The sequence below is a fragment of the Macadamia integrifolia genome, chromosome 6 (assembly GCF_013358625.1).
Source record: "Macadamia integrifolia cultivar HAES 741 chromosome 6, SCU_Mint_v3, whole genome shotgun sequence".
NCBI classification, from domain to species: Eukaryota; Viridiplantae; Streptophyta; class Magnoliopsida; order Proteales; family Proteaceae; genus Macadamia; species Macadamia integrifolia.
Window position 1 is genome coordinate 16,020,228 of NC_056562.1, and position 17,824 is coordinate 16,038,051.

The 17,824-nt window shown below is 40.0% G+C and overlaps 1 protein-coding gene across 1 annotated transcript; it reads left to right on the forward strand.

The window, feature by feature from the left end:
• The first annotated feature begins 486 nt into the window (after positions 1–486).
• On the forward strand, positions 487–5,192 carry LOC122080893 (glutamate receptor 2.7-like). The gene is made up of 5 exons (XM_042647776.1): positions 487–802; positions 1,573–2,888; positions 3,235–3,583; positions 3,947–4,353; positions 4,450–5,192. The coding sequence occupies exons 1-5, from the start codon at positions 520–522 to the stop codon at positions 4,990–4,992; spliced, it is 2,898 nt and encodes a 965-aa protein (XP_042503710.1). The 5' UTR covers positions 487–519; the 3' UTR covers positions 4,993–5,192.
• The last annotated feature ends 12,632 nt before the right edge of the window (positions 5,193–17,824 follow it).

The window sequence follows — 17,824 nt, forward strand, 5'->3', positions numbered from 1 at the left end:
TAGTCATTAAAAGGAAGTCTTAAAGACATATTTCCCCCTTTCCCCTCTCTCATAAGATGATGCAGACTGTGTCAAGTCAAAAAGCTTTGTGATGCAAGAATTCACGATTCATAGAATGCAATATCCAGGAAGCTATCCTTGGAATGATTGATTAAGAGGAGCTCTACACCTCACAAAATAAAATCATCTGCGATTGTTGCACCGCTACAGAGAATATAGGGTGATTGGAAACCCCTTGAGATGTGTGCTAGATACTCTCAGCCGGACTATTTTGCAATACAAAATCTCAAAGAAAGTAGCCCATCCTTGAAAAGTCCTCATTATTTAAGAATTTTTTGTATGTTACTTGTTCAAACCCAACTCTATATAAACAATGGAAGATTTCCAGGAAATCAACAGGGAAATTACCAGAGGCGATTTTGTTCTCCATATATGTGTATATATATTCAACCTCAGGTGCAAGTATTGATTGTCCTACTTCTCTGACCTTCTGCTATTTTTCCTATTCTATAACAACCAATGAAGAATACCAATCCTTACAGAAACTTCTTTCTCATCATCCTCTTGTGCTCTCTCAGCCTCCATTCCATATTGGTGGTGGCTCAACCAAGTAGCGATAACAGTACTATCTCATTTCCTATAGGTGTTATTCTTGATTTGCAAACATGGCTTGGGAGAATGGCAAATGATTGTATTTCTCTGGCAGTCTCTGATTTCTATTCTGCTCATAGTTACTATCGAACAAGATTGAATCTCCATGTTAGAGATTCAAAGGAGGATGAAGTTGATGCTGTCTTTGCAGGTATTTAAGAATCATGTCTTCTAAACTGTTTTTTATTTTTTTTAAATGATTGGGTGTATAGTTCATTGTAGTAGCAGATAATAAACCGAGTTATACATGGCTTTTGAGCATTTTACCTATAGTTTTTTATGTATATTTTGATCCAGTCGCTTTTTTTTTTTAAAGCTGAGGCCTACAATGACTTCCATTAGCTACTCATTCCATGATTACGTGTAATAATCCTAATATGAACACTTAATCTATAATATATAAAAAAAAACTCATATTTGTTTAAAATTCTTTGAACTTCTAGAAGTTGAATAGCATCTTGGACTAACTGTAATTTAATATTTTTTAGCACTTCTTTAGTAATTATATTAAAATAAAAAAAAATTAAAATTTAAAATTATAAATTCATCAAATTTTTTATTGATTTCTCATTCAAGTCAAGTTTAGCCTTCCAAGCCAACTGAGATTCTCACCAGTGGGTCTTTTCAGCCATGGTTTTAGAAATCAAATCGGATTGGACTGGACAAAATCGTCTGGATCAGATTAGTATCAGTTGCGATTGTTCATGAGTCTTGATTGATCTGATATCAATCCAATGATACCATCTAATGGTAAAAAGCTTTAAAAAAAAGCGGTAAATCGTCCAATCCAAATTGATCCAGTGAATGATCCCGAGTTTTAAAATCTATTTTTCAACCCCCAAAAATAAAAGAAAAAAATTGAAACGGTTGTAACTCATCAAGGTATACTCTGGTTTCATTTCAATCTATTCATGGATGCAGCCAAGTCTCTGATAAATGATGAACACGTAGAAGCAATTATTGGGCCACAAGCATCAACTCAAGCCGAATTCATTGCAGATTTTGGGGGCAAAAGTCAGGTGCCTGTTGTTTCATTTTCTGCAACAGGACTGTTCCTTTCCTCCAAGACTCCTTACTTCGTCCGGATGGTGCCAAATGATGCATATCAAGTTAAAGCAATAACTGCAGTTGTCAAGGCATTTGGATGGAAGGAAGTTGTCCCCATATATGAAGATACCAACTATGGGAATGGAGTCATACCTCATCTGATTGATTCTTTCCAAGAGTTTGATGCCCATATCACCTACAGGAGTGCCATTTCACCTTCTGCTACTGAGTTCCAAATCCATGAAGAACTCAACAAGTTGATGAGGATGCAATGTAGGGTTTTTGTTGTTCATATGACATCTCCAATTGGTATCCGCTTTTTCCAATCAGTGAAAAATGCAAGAATGATGAGTGAAGGTTATGTATGGATTGTCACAGATGGGATCACACATTTTTTGGAGTCTGTAGATCATTCTGTAATCCATTCAATGCAAGGAATCTTGGGAATAAGGACTCATGTTCCGTGGTCTAAAGAACTCGATAATTTTCGGCGTAAGTATAAGACTATAGGTGATGTATCGAATCCAATCGTCGAGTTGAGTCCATATGGGATATTTGCATATGACACTCTTTGGGCTTTAGCAATGGCAGCAGAAAAGGTTGTTTCAGAGGGTTGGAGTTCTCAAGGAACAAAATATACTCATCATGTCTCAGACCTAAGAATCTCTCAAGTTGGTCCTGAACTTCTTAGAGCTATCTTGGGGAAGAAATTTCATGGTCTCAGTGGTAACATAAGTCTTGTAAATGGACAACTAGAATTAAATGTCTTTGAGATTGTTAATGTGATTGGTAAAGGGATGAGAGTGGTAGGATTGTGGACACCTTCACAGGGAATCTTACCAACACTGGATGAGAATGGAGAGAGGATGTTTTCAACTCCTCATGGAGGACTTGGAGCTATTATTTGGCCTGGAGGGTCCATTACTATTCCCAAGGGTTGGACTATTCCTGCATTTAAAAAACCTTTGAGGATTGGAGTGCCAGTGAAAGAAGGTTTTAAAGAATTTGTGAATGTCACATGGGACCCTAGCACCAAGACAATGGATATAACAGGCTACGGCATCGATGTTTTCAAATTAGTGATTGCTGCTTTACCATATCATGTTCCTTACAATCTTATTCCCTTCCAAGATGAAAATGGTGCCAGTGCTGGGAGTTATGATGACCTAGTCCTCCAAGTTTATACCCAGGTCAGTTACCTTTTAAATACAGTTCTTGTTTTTTTTATACATAGATGAGAGAGAGAGAGAGAAAGAGAGAGAGAGAGATTAGTAGCAATGTGATATTAATTTACTAGAACACTTTTTTTCTCTAAAATTTGTGACCTGAACATATATTCTACGAAAGCGGATCAAGTCCTCTTACGAGAACCATTCTTGTACAGGGCTAATCCACATTTATATTCTACTAGGGTAGCTCTCTCCCTCTCTATCCTTGACTTCACATTTTTAGAGATGATAGCATCTTCTTTTGTACAAAATTATTATTCTCAAAATTGTTCTTATTATTTCTGTCTTTTTTATGCCAAGCAAATAGAATTATGATGCAGTGGTGGGGGATATCACCATTACAGCTAAACGATCATATTTTGTTGATTTTTCTCAACCTTATACTCGTGGAGGGGTGTCTATGATAGTTCCTTACAAACACAAGAGCAATAACATGTTAATCTTCTTTGCACCTATGACAAGGAATCTTTGGATTACATGGATTAGTCTCTTCATCATCACTGGCATTGTAATTTCCATTATGGAAGCCATGAAGGAAATAGAGCAAAACTCAAACGGCACATCTGGCGAACAGGGTTTTAACCTTTTTTGGGCTCCAATACTACGAGCTTTGAAATTCATCTCCACTTCATTCTTGGCACTTACCCTTGGACAAGGTCCTTTACTCTTCTTACTCTTAATTTTTTTGGCTAATAATGGGTATCCAGGCCTTTGGCCTGACTAGTTCTGCGGGCTCATACTAACCCCATAACAGCATGGACTGTGTCATACCGGGGTTGAATGAGAACCATTCAACTTTCACTGAAAGCAGTGAAGAGCACTAAACACCCCTGTGTGAGTGGGCCTGAGGTGGTTAGAAGAGTCGAACTCAAAACCACATGCTTCCTGAGGCAAAGGTCCCTTGCCAACTCAGCTACCTCCTTGGGGTTACTCTTCCTACTCTTAATAGTTTCATTGGCACCACTTTTCTTATAAAATTCAAAATTTCCATAATGTCCATATCCGTTTGATGACTACAGGAGAGGACCAGCTTGCAGAATCATCGAAGTTTCTTGTACGGTTATGGGGTCTATTGTCGAAAGTAATGCTCCCGATTTACTTGTCAGTATTGGTAGCAAAGATCACAGAGAAAAATCACCAACCAACAATTTCAAATGCTAGAGATTTGATAGAGAATGGAGATTATGTGGGATATCAAGAGGGGACATATGTGCTAGAGTTATTGAAGAAATTAAACTTTGATGAGTCCATGATTAAGGGCTACAAAACTGCTGAAGAGTATGATGAAGCTTTGTCCAAAGGAAGTAAAAATGGTGGTGTCAGTGCCATATTCGAAGAGCTAACCTATATCGACGTCTTTTTCAAGACTTACTGTGATAAATATACCAAAGCTGGTCAAGTTTTTACGATGGATGGGATGGGATTTGTGTGTATCTCCTCCCTCTCTTTGTGCTTCTGTTTGCATTACTACAATTATGTTTCTGCATTTCTAGTTTGGATTCTTATTCATGTTATTCTTCAGGTTTTTCCACGAGGGTCGAATCTAGCAGGTGATGTTTCAAGAGCATTACTAACTACAATGGAGGGAGATGAAATGGAAGCCATAGATAAGAAGTGGTTTGGGCGTCCAAGTAATTGTCCAGACAAAAGCAACACTGACTCCCCAATCCAGCTCTCTGTCAAGACATTTCAAGTTCTCTTTCTCACCATTCTCATCATAATAATTTCTCTTCTATGCTCCGGATTTAATAGGACACACCCCAATGAGTCAGAAGAGCAGCAGTCCAATGTTGAAGAACCGATCAATGAGATCAATAATTCTTCTGGAACACCACCAAGTACTACAGCAGAAGAGGAATACATCTCAACAGATGAAAATAGATCCATAAATAGGGAGACCAATACTCCTCAAGCTCCACAAACCACAACTGGCCCGAAAAAATGGCAAGGATACTCCTCAGCAGAACAAAACACAACCACCTTCATTGCTGAATCTCCGGAAAGCACTGCAGCCGAAAGGCAAGAATGCTCTATAGAAGAAGAGTCAAACTGGGGCGATCAGTAGTCATTTTACCTTCCAGCCAAAAAAGGAAAGAAATAAAGAAATAGTCATTTTAGCCCCGGGAATGCGGATTAGTAAGATACTATATGTATATGCATATAAAGCTATAAGATTCTATTAATCATATCCTTCCTATCTTAGAATCTTTCCTATATTGTACAAAACCCTAGTTGGCTATGGCAATGCTCTCCTTGTATATATTGTAATCTTCTCTCCATTGAGAGTCAAGTAATAAAACACAATCTCTTGTGTCAACAATTTCTGAGCCCAAGCTTAGTGCAGATGCCTTTGGACCCGGATAGGCAATGCCGTAAGGACAATACTTTGTATATAAGTTTGAAGTTTCATATGTGAAATTAAGTTCTTTTAGCATCCTTGGTGGTTATTTTTTTTTTTGCTAAAGATCAACAAAAAATATTATAAGAAAAGAATGAATGCAATATAGAATGACACCATAGAAGAAAAGAAATTTAGATTGCAGTCCACCTTTGGAATGGCCATCAGCAAACTAATAATCTAAATTACCTAGCAAAGAAAATAAAATATAAGTCATTTGAATCTAAATCTCAGATGGTTCAGACCATTCCAACTAAGATTCTCCAAACAAAAACAAGGAGGATTCATCCAATTCATTGAGGTTCTCGTTGCTGCTGCATGATTTGCTAAACCATCTGCGACTGAATTTGCTTCTCGAAAATTATGAGTAATTCTCCATGAGATTTGATCTAAATAGCTTCTGTAGTGGAGCCATCTTTGATGGAAACACAATGGGATGTTACCATTCCTAATGCACTGAATTGTGGCCTCAAAATCCCCTTCCACCCAAATAACATCCAAATTCATGTTCATTGCCAACTTGATTCCTTCAAAAAATGTAGCAAACTCTAACCAAAAGTTGGTAGCAATACCTTCATCAATTGCAAAGCATTGAAGAGGACTTCCAAAATGATTCCGTAAGACACTACCCGCTCCCAAATGACCTGGATTACCCCTCGATGGTTATAGTAATGGTGAACTTCTCATATAAATGGGATAATATAACGTGGAAAATCTACTTTATGTGCATATACATATAGCTTTAGGTCAGTTGTAAACCTAAACACCAACCCGATGCCCGGCCTAGCTTGACTTGGATTGGGATTCTTGGGTCCAGACTTGACCTACAAACCAGAATTTCAAGCCTAAGCCCAGAATTATCAAACGGGTTTCAGGCCGAAGTTGCACCCCTGTGTGAGGGTAGCGGCCGAAGATCCTCTCTCTCTCTTCCCTTTTTAGGGAAAGGGGGAAAAGGACTTTTAGCATTCGGCCCTCTCTCCTCTCTTTCTCTTTCTTTAGGGAGGGGAGTGTCGTGTGTGCTTACCCGCGGGCCCTGCACCTCCGTATCGCCACTCGAAAATACGTGGAAGCATATTTCATGGGAGTGTAAAGTTCGTCATTAAGTCGAGGGTTTGATGATGGTGCAATACGGGGGATTGGGATCATGCAAAAAGGGGTTTGGAGTTGCCACCTAGGATTATGGGCCCAGGACCCGAGGGTGGGCCCGATTTCTGAGAAAAGGGCCTGAAAGTTAGTCTGGTCTAGAGATTCAAGGTAAGTGTTAGGTTGTAGAGTTGGGAAGGTGTTAGGCACCCAATCTACTCGGTTCAACTGGTCTTCCTACTAGATGCTTAAGGATGAACATTTTCCATGATTATTCCTATTTCATATGCATAGGTTAAGTTATCACACATATATACATGGATTGAATTTAAATAACTATGTGCACTAAAACAAAGTCAATGTAAAGTCTACATTACGATGATTCGGTTGAGAAATTATACCTGAACTTAAACCTTGTTTCGGGTCAAGAGGGGTGGACCCCTGATTAGTACTGGCACGGACTGTCTTTTGGATTCTCCTGGCTCAGGGGAAGATGGTTTTGAGCTCCAACTTCCTTTTCTTGAGAGATATTGATTGGACAAAGTCCCGACTAGGAATGGTTACTTTCGGATTTTAACTACGGTATTGATTCGGCAGAGCTTTCACAAGGGATGGGATACTTCTGGGTTTTTGGCACTCCAGCAAAGCTTCCTCTAGGATGAGCTATTTCCAGACTTTGGCTGAGGTGGCACTCCGACAGAACTTTCGCTGGGAATAGGCTATTCTCTAGGGATTGAGGACCTTCGAATGCCCAAAGAACACTTTGAAGATCTGAAGAACACTTTGGATCTTATGAAGATCTCTTCGAAGGCTTGATGAACCTCAAAAGGGTGAGGAAAACTAAGAGGAAACTTTTCCTACCAAAACTCACTCAAAGAAGGCAAAGGGTGGAAGAGTTTCGAAGGCCCGAAGAACACTTCGAAGATCCGAAGAACACTTGGATCTTATAAAGATCTCTCCAAAGACTTGAAAAACCTCAATGGGGCATGGGAGGAGAGAGGGGAGAGCTTCTCTACCAAGAATGCTCACTAAGATGCTTGGTTTGTTGTATTATGTAAAACCAAAGGGAGGGGGTATTTATAGGATTCTTAAACCAATGGGGAAGAAAGGGATTTTTCCTTAGCCAATGGGGGGAAAAAGTGGTTTTTCTAAACCAATACGGAAAAATTATGAAATTTTGGACCAATGGGATGGAAGGTGATTTTCTTTGACTAATAGGGAAAAAAGTAATTTTTTTGGGCCAATAACGTAAAAAGATACCTTTTTGGGCCAATGGGAGGTTGCAGTGCAGGGTATGCTAGCGGGATAGTGTAAAGTGCACAAGTGGGTGAAGAGAAAATCTCTTCACCAAACTGGTTATTGGAACACATATTCCGGCCATTGACAGTGGCACACAAGGCTAGGAAGGGGTGCATGGGGCTTGTATGGGTGCATAGGACAGGCTAGGCATGCGCGGGGGTGGTTCGCAGGGGCACTGGTGGCATGCAGGCAGGGGAGTGTGATGTGAGTGCGGGGGCTCGTGTGGGAGATCCGACGGTTCGATTTGACGTATCATATATCGTTTGAATCGGGATTCCGAGTACTATCCATCCGTATGGTCATTCTTACGAGATTCCTTCGTATATAAAAAGTCATAATTGGGCCCTCTTTCCTCCCACATGGGATTTTCGGGGTTTTAGGTGAGCAGGGGATGTTTCTGGATTGAATTATCTTCATCAATTATCATCTCAGTCGTTCAGAAGTAAGAAGTCTAGTCCAACATCCGCAATTCATCATAGCTGGAGAGGGGTGACAAAATTGGGTGTCTACAAAATGCCCCTCTTTGGCCGAGGCCTGTGCCAACAGCGGAAGGGTAAAGAAAAGAACGACCACATTTTGTCACCTAGAGCATGTACTTCCGTCATTTTGTTCATTAATGATGGAGTTGAAAAATACAATAGGTAATATTTTTTAACTACTTTAAAGTTTGAGACTTACCTAGGCTGCCGATTTGTAGGGAAGAAATTCGCTACTCTTCCAATCCTGCAAAAGACGTTAGTACTTGATCTTTGTCTTTTCCTATGTTGGGCTTCCATGTGCTAGTCTAGGGAATTCATTAATGAGATCAGGCCACTCGGAGCCGATTCAAAGAGATTGGGCCACCTAGGGCCGGTTTAATAATGTTGGGCCACCTGGGGCTAGTTTAATGAAATTGGGCCACCTAGGGCCGGGTCAATGAAATTGGGCCACCTGGGGTCGAGTCAATGAAATTGGGCCACCTAGGGCTGTGTCAATGAAATTGGGCCACCTGGGGCCGGTTCAATGAAATGGGGCCACCTGGGGCCGGATCAATGCAATTGGGCCACCTAGGGCCAGTTCAATGAAATTGGGCCACCTAGGGCCAGTTCAATGAAATTGTTTCTTTTCTTGATTTCTCTCTCGTCCCTTGATTGTGGTTCTTGAATTTGAACCAAGAGATTGGAGTCTTGAATTTTGGCCTTTTGATTTGGAATCTTCCCAGTTGCTTTTGATTTGGAATCTTGCTCTTTGCTTTTGATTTGGAATCTTGCTCTTTGCTTTTGATTTGGAATCTTGATCTTTGCTTTTGATTTGGAATCTTGATCTTTGCTTTTGATTTGGAATCTTGATCTTTGCTTTTGAAATTTTATTTTCCTTCTTTGAATTTGACTATAATTTTTACCTACCAATAGAAGTTGACTTTTTACCTTCCCCTTTTCATGTGATATAATTTTCATCTACCACACAAACTTGGATTTCACCTTCCCTTTGATTTTTACTTTCCACTTTCATGTGATATAATTTTTTTCTACCACAAGAAATAATTTTGAACTTGATATTTGTGGTAAGAACTTTTAATTTGCACCTTGGAATTAGAATCCCATTTTTTTTTTTTTTGAAAACAAATTTTTTACCCATAAAATGGTCCCCCCCTCCTGTTCATTCTCCATTCCAATTTTTCTGAGTTGGGAACGATTTGTGAGCGAGTGAGCTCAGGTTTTTAAATCTCCTTGAAGGTCCGAAGCGTTTTGCATATTTTTCGGGTTTTTTTAAATTTTTTCGAAGATCTTCAAGTTTCCCTTGAAGTTCTTCATCTTCTTCTTGAAGATCTTCATAGTTCTTGAGGAAGGAGTCATTTGGAGAATTTGACATCTTCTTGGGCTTTTTTGCAAATTGTGAAATTCTTAGGGTTCCTTGTGATTTTGGGAAATATGGCTGCGAGAAGAAAGAGAAAGACTTGCGGAGAGGTCCGGCTGGATGGTTGTAGCAACTCTTCTAAAGGGGACGAAGTTCCCATAGACTAGTACACCAGACAAACACTTCACAATACTCAGGATCATGTCTACAACTCAGTATGGGGCTCATGAGTAAGTCCTTACATTTTATTCATTTCTCTTTATTCATTTATTATTGTTTTGATCTTATTATTATTATTATTATTATTATTATTATTATTATTATTATTATTATTATTATTATTATTATTATTATTATTATTATTATTAATTTCTATTCTAGAAGCATAATGGGGGACTACCACCGATCTTGGCTAGATATGGCCATCCGAACATAGCTCAGGCATGGTACAAGATGCTTCCCCGCAGAGTGAAGGAGTTAGTTAACTCATCTTACTTGAGTCGATTGGCTTCCATAGAGACTAGGAAGTTTAGCCTGGCATTGGCAGGGGCCTTGATGGAGCGGTGGTGGCCGAGTACTCACTCCTTCAATCTTCTTACTGGCGAGATTACCATCATGCCCCTGTGCTTCTATGCTTTGACAGGCATACCATTTGGGGGGAGGCCCCTGACCCTTCCCAAGACTCTAACAACTAGGGAGTTTAAGAACTTGATAGACATGGATATCGAGGATGATCAGACGCATATCTGCCTAGGCGAGATCAGTGCATGTTGGTGGAAGATTGGCCTGGGGGTAAACCCTGGTAACATTGCACAGGTGACCCATTCTTTCCTTCTGTTCACTGTGGGTCAATGTCTCTTTAGTGACCTCCGAGGCAAGGTGAACATTCGCATGGCTGCCTTCTTTTGGAATATCTGGGATGTGGACACCTAGAATTGGGGCGGGGCTGCTTATGCATATTTTCTTTGAACTTTGGACCTGTTATCATATGGAGACCGAGGTCTCAAGGGAGTGGGCTACATCCTCTAGGCAATCTCTCATCTTTGTATTCATTTCTTTTCATTTGTTTACATTTTCTCACTTTGATCTTTCAAATCAGCTCTAGTGCTATGAGCATCTAGAGATTATAGCTCCCATACTGAAGGATCCTTGAGCATCACCCTTTTCCATAACCATGAGATGGGGAGATAGTCGAGTAATCAGGGGCCGGCGCCATCCTCTAGGGACCATTGCTCGTTTTCTCCTCAACAGTCTTATATAGATAAGCCATGCTTGTCCTTAAATTTCCTTCTGTTCTGTGTTGTACTTACTTTTTCTTGAATTTGCAGGCTACTTGGAGACCATTCAAGCCTCTTACATTCCCATACCTTGATGAAGTTACTTGGGCTACATACTTAGTAGAGACCCGAGTCCTATTTAGAGGTACCTAGGGCCTTACCTGGTATTTAAGAGAGAGGGTTATACCCTAATGGTCTGATTCTAATACACGCTTCTCTCCTTGTCTTCCTCCACCAACCATGCATTGTCCGGAATGCATTCCTGTGGATCAGATCAAGAGACTGGCTGACGGAATATGGGAGGATTCGTTCCTTGACTTAGACAGGGATTATAAGGCCTTCCTTGAGGAAGAGATAGTAGGCACACCTCTCAGTCCTGATGGTCCAGTGGTATGTTGCTCTTCCTTGAGTATCACCTTCATGCTTTAATTTCTTTAGTTTGGCCTTGATCGATGTTCTTTCAGGGGAGAACACAGTGTGTAGACCTTTCTACTATTCAATCACATGTAAGTGCTGTTGGTCCATCCCAAATCGGACCTTCTACTAGTGCGGGTGGGTCCCTCAGGATAGGCTCCATCCACTTCCATGGCTTTCTAGGTTGGTCTTATCCCAACACATCCAATCTTAGCATCCCTCATCTTTTAGGGCGGAGAATAGACATAGATGCTTCTCTTGGGCTGCCTATTCCGTATGATTATGTGAGTATCTAACCATCCCTCAATTGATTGACTTTCAACCTCCCTTTGATGATATGTTCTTTCTCAGGTGTTTCCGGAGGTCTATACTGAGATCAGGAGGATGCATCAAAGCTTGTACGAGGTGGTGATCAACAAGGTATCCTCCTCTTTTTTTTTTTTTTCTTCTCCTTCTTCTTTTATTACTCTTTTTCTTGATCCCCTCTTATATTCCTCAAGAAGGAAGGATTGTTGCCTTAGAGAGCCAAGTCATCTCCTACTAGCAGGAGAACGCCCAGCAGCATGCACAGATTCAAGATCTATCCTAGAGGATGGTGAATATGGGATTGGCATCTATGAGCTCCTCGACATTCCATGAGGGTGACCCCGAGTATGGTTCAGACGAGGACTTTGACTCTTAGGGATCTGTTCTTGTAGTTCCTGCAAGCACAAACATATACTTCTTTTTGTATTACCAAATTTGGCCTTTTATGAATGAAGATCTATTGGTATTATAAAGCCAATTTTATTTATGAATTTTGAATTTTTAGGCACGATTAATTCCACGACTCAAGTCTTCATTAAAATAACCGAAGTAACATGAAAATCCAAATATCACACCATTTTACTACCAAGTTCAATACATGGAATGAAAATAACTTTCCTACCACAGACAAGATAGGTAGGTAACAAGGTTAGGAGACAGTCCTTGGGGTGGGTAAAAGTTCACCAATTCTCCCGGGTCCTCTTCCTTCAATCCATACTGTCGGCTGATATAGGTGGGCAAGTAAAAGGATGTGTGAGTCAATCCCATCATCTTGACATAGTTGTGCCCAGGGGTCTTCATTAGAAAATCTTTGTGCGACCACCATGGGCTCCTCCATGCAATATCCCGTGTAGTTCTTTGTTGTAAGTACTTCTCCCAATCAATGATAAGCTTGAATTCTGAGACTTCCCTCTTATCCTGGTAGCAAAGAGCTTCGAGTTGGCATTCTTTTAATGGCCTAGTCAACTTCAGTTTTTCAAGGAGCCAAATCTGGAAATAGCAGAACTTCTTTGATAATGATCAAGCCTCAATCTATAGTTATGGCTTATGTCATCAAATCCCTTGAGCGTTTCTGCAAGGACCGTAGGGATGATATCGCCTCCTTTCTTCAATTGCTTTACCACTTCTACCAGAATGAGCGGTGCACCACATCTGGGAGTTCGGAGAACATAGTAGGCTATCATGCAAAGTAGATAAGCATCCTGTGATCTTTGTTGATGGATTCCTCCCAATGATAGATATTGAGCGAAGATCTTGGCCACCTTTAGAATGTCAATCTTCCCATATCTAACGAATTCCTTCACTTCCTCCTCTTTCCATCCAAAGAAATCTTGAATTTCCTCTAAGTAATCTTTCTTCGAAGATGTTTGGGTTAACCTGCCCTTGGGTGGAAATAGCAAACAAACTCAGAATTCTTTGAGAGTTGGGTAGATCTCAACTAATCCAAACAGAAAAACATGAAGATTGGTATCCCAGTGTTGAGTCACTTGTCGGAGTAAATGGTGATATAATTTTACACATCCGATCTGACCGAGTATTGACATATTCATAGGTTCCAGCAGTCCTGGTGCTCTCATATTTATGTCCAAGGTCCATTTTCTCAATGTCTCATCCAGTGAGCCCATGACTTTTCCTGCAGCTATCACAAACAAAAAGGAGATGTGGTGATTTGTCAAGTATCGCTCATTAACTACTAACGGAACCAAGCCTTTACCACTATTACATCATACTCTTTTTATGTATATATATTGTCTAATCAAGGGTGGGGAATGAACTGGCCTTGACATACTAGTGCAAGGCGGTGACTATTGGGGGGTGGAATTCTGGATAAGAATTTGGTGGACAATAGATGAATGACAGATACCTAATGGTCTTATATGCCAAATGGCGATTCTTGAGAGACACAAGCTATGATGATCTTTTAGATACTTTGATTATTGATTTAGGAACCAATTTATTGCCTTTAAATGGTTGAGACTGCACTTGCACATGTCAAGTTGCCTATGTATCCCTTGAAATAAATTAGGTTTAGCGTATTTTAGGCTATTCACCTTTTCAGACATAATATTTCTTGAGTTAATCCATATTAACTAGTCCGGGTATTTCTTCACCGTTGTGTCTATGAGTTTTACAGCTTTTCTTAATAGAATTTCTTTGACAGTGAATGGGCCACTCCAGTTGGGCTTGAATTTTCCCCTCGGGTCATGAATTGGGGCTCTTTGTTCTCGAAGAACAAGCTCACCCTCCTCTGTATGATGGGGCTTTACATCCTTGTCGAACGCCCTTGCCATTCTCAGTTGATACTTCTTCAAATTATCCATGGCCTTCATAAGCCTTTCATCAAGAAATTTGAGCTCGTCATGTCTGGCCTTCACTCATTCTCGTTCAGGTAGTTGACTATCCAGGAGCACCCTTAGGGATGGCACTAGGATTTCCATGGGTAGAACTGCCTCAACCCCATACACCAAAGAGAAAGGAGTTGCCCCTGTTGAGGATTGCACAGAAGTCTGATATGCCCATAAGGCAAGGGGCAACTTATCTTCCCAATCCTTATATGTTTCATCCATTTTCTATAGGATGACCTTGATGTTCTTGTTATTCGCCTCTACTGCCCCATTGGTTTGTGGCCTGTATGTGGTAAAGCGATGCTTTCTGATACCAAAATGTGTTCAGATCTTGTCGGTTTTACCCTAGAAATGGGATCCCTGATCTGATATCAACTCTTGAGGTACTCTATAATGAGAAATGATATTTTCTTGAATGAATTTTCCACCTTAGCAGATGTGAGGACTGGATATGACTGAGCTTCTACTCACTTAATGAAATAATCAATGGCTACCAAGATGAACTCGTGACCATTGGATGCTTTTGGGTTGACGTTCCCTATGATGTCAATGCCCCAAGTAGAGAATGGCCATAGAGAACTGAGTGAGTGCAACTCCGTTGGCGGGATATGTATGATATTGGCAAATATCTGACATTTGTGGCATTTCTTGACAAAGCCTATGCAATCTGCTTCCATTGTGTTCCAATAATATCTCAACCTGAGGATCTTTTTAGCTAGCATCTTGGCATTCATGAGGGGTCCGCAAAGGCCTTAATGAATTTCCTCCATGATGGTTTTAGCTTGTTCTTCATCCACACATAGCAAATGTATTCCATCATAGGATCTCTTGTATAACAAATCTCTTTAAAGGATAAATTGGGTGGCATATCTCCTTAGGAATTTCTTTTCTCTTTTGGTTGCTTCAATCGGATACTTCCTTTCCTGGATGAAATCCACTATGTGAGAAAACCAAGACCGACCATCTATAATGAAAGAGCTTACCGAATTATGATATATGGGTCTTCTTCTTTGTTCCACTAAGACTGGTCGGATCCTAGCCATAGGGTTGCACTCTACCATGGAAGCCAAGGTTGCAAGGGCATCGACAAACCGGTTGTTGTTCCTTAGAAGTATTCAAACGAGATCTTTTCAATGTGTCCAATCCCCTCTTCTAGATTTTCTTGATACGGCTTCAGTTTCTCATCTCTAGTCTTCCACTTTCCTTGCATCTGACAGATGATGATGGATGAATCACCATATACCTTGGTCTTTTTTACCTCAATGGTCAGGGCACCTTCGAGTCCCAAGGCTCAAGCTTCATATTCAGCAATATTGTTGGTATAGGGGAAATCAAGGTGGAATGATGAAGGCAAATAAAGGTCGTCAGGAATGACAAGCAATATTCCTACACCACACCTCTTTTGATTAGCCACTCCATCTATGAACAATTACCACTCATTAATTGTGTCTTCTTCTTCTATTGTTATGATCTCTTCATCTAGGAAGTCATCATCTAGGGCTCTTCCATCTTCCATGGGGTGTGCAGCCAAATGATCAACTATAGCTTGCCCTTAATAGATTTTTGAGCAATATAGGCGATGTCAAATTCTGATAACAACAAAAGCCATCGAGCCATCGAGCCATCCTTCCTTTTAGAGTTAGTTTCTCAAAAAGGTACTTGATTGGATCCAACCTTGAGATCAAACGTACTGGATAAGCTACCATGTAGTGTCACAGCCATGGTTTAAAGTATCTCCGATACCGATACGATACCCTCCGATATGTATCTTAAATTTAGCCAATCGATATGATACACACCAATACGATACATGAAATTTTTAAAATCCTTTCGTATTGATATATATCCTATGATACATATCGATATGCACCAATACACTATCGATACGTACTGATACTCTATGGAAAATATGAATTCAAGGTGAAATATACGTTTCGGTATGTATCAGTATGTATTGATGAGTATTTGTATATATCGATCGGTACGTATCGATGAGTATCAGTACGTATCGGTGAGTATCGATATGTATCGATCAATACGTATCGGTGAGTATTGGTATGTACCGATACAGTGCGCTACGGTCATATAATGGCCAAGATGAGTATATTTTTCAGAAAACACGAAATTTTGAGGGGTTTTTGTTCCTATGTTGCTGCTAGTCATATTTCTCTCTAACTAAAGTGAAAATGAAGGTTGAGAACAAGGATTTTACACTTATGGGACAACTACAAACCTTGAATTCTTAGTGTGATACCCTCAATTTAGTGTTTATGCATAATACATGTTATTAATAGTTTTTTTTTAACAAATTTTTTATGCAAAAGTGTTTAAAAAGGTGTTTCATATTCATTTATGTGCGTATCTTTAGCGTATCTTAGCGTATCTCCGATACGATACGATACCCTTCGATACGTATCTTAATTTTAATCGATCGATACGGCGACTAATACCGATACATATCTTTAACCAACCGATACGATACCCTTCGATACGATACTCACAGCCTTTTTGTTGCCCAATTCAATGCAGCACAAGTTCTTTCCAATGATGTATACAGTGTCTCATATTCTAAGAACTTCTTGCTAAGGTAGTATAGGCCATGCTCCATCCCCTTTTCTATCTCTTTTTGTGCTAGTAGCTAGCCTATGGAATACTCTCATACTGACAAGTACAATAGAAATTGTTCTCTTTCCACTGGTAGCATCAATACTGGTGGGTTTATAAGATATCCTTTGATCTTATTAAAAGCTTATTGGCATAGGTCATTCGATTCTATGGGCTGATCCTTCTTCAGTAACTTGAAGATTGGTTCACAGATCGTAGTCAACTGAGCTATGAATCTGTGGATGTGACCTAAAAATCCTTGTATCTGCTTCTCAGTGTGAGGCGTAGGCATTTCTTGGATTGCTTTGCTCTTGATAGGGTCGACTTCGATGCCCCATTCACTTACCAAGAATTCCAACAACTTTCTTGTCATTGTCTCGAATACACACTTTTGAGGATTCAGCTTCCGTTGATACTTCTTGATTCTTTTAAAGAATTGTCTTATTGTAGGAATATACCCTTGTCGATCCTTTGACTTTACTATCATATTGTCCATGTAGACCTCCACATCCTTGTTCATCATGTCATGCACTATGGCAATAGCTACTCTTTGGTAAGTTGCCCCAGTGTTCTTCAGTCCAAAAGGCATCACCTTGTAATAATAAGTTCCCCATGGAGTTGTGAAGGTTATCTTTTCACGATCCTCTGGGTGCATTGTCACTTGATTGTATCCTGAGAATCCATCCATAAATGATAACAAGGCATGCCCTACTATGTTGTCCACCAATACATCAATGTGAGGTAATGGGAAGTCATCTTTAGGGCTTACCTTGTTAAGATCCTGGAAGTCTACGCACATTCGTACCTTGCCATCTTTCTTTGGCACTGGTACAATGTTGGCCAACCATTGGGGGTAATTTACCACTTGTAGGAATCCCGCATTCCACTACTTTACAACTTCTTCTCTGATCTTTTTACTCCATTCTGGGCACATCCTTCTGAGCTTTTGCCTGACCGGCTTTGCCCCAGGGTAGGTCGATAAACGGTGTTGTACAATGTTGGGATCTATACCAGACATATCCTCATAAGACCAAGCAAAGACCTCAACGAATTCCTTCAGAAGATTAATCATTTGTTCTGCTTCTTCGTCATCAAGGTTAGTCTCAATTTTTATCTCTCGAAGGTATTGGTCGATTCCTAGATTAATAACCCAAGTATCCTCACGGATGGGATAGGCTTTCCTTAGTTTGCACTGTTTTATTAACTCTTGATATTTATTAAGATCATCATAAAAAAAAAGAGACAAATCATACTTAGAATAAAAAATTTTATTCATGAAAGAAGGAGTAACAGACTCGTCATACATGGACTCTGTACTTTCCTTGAGAGGGAAGA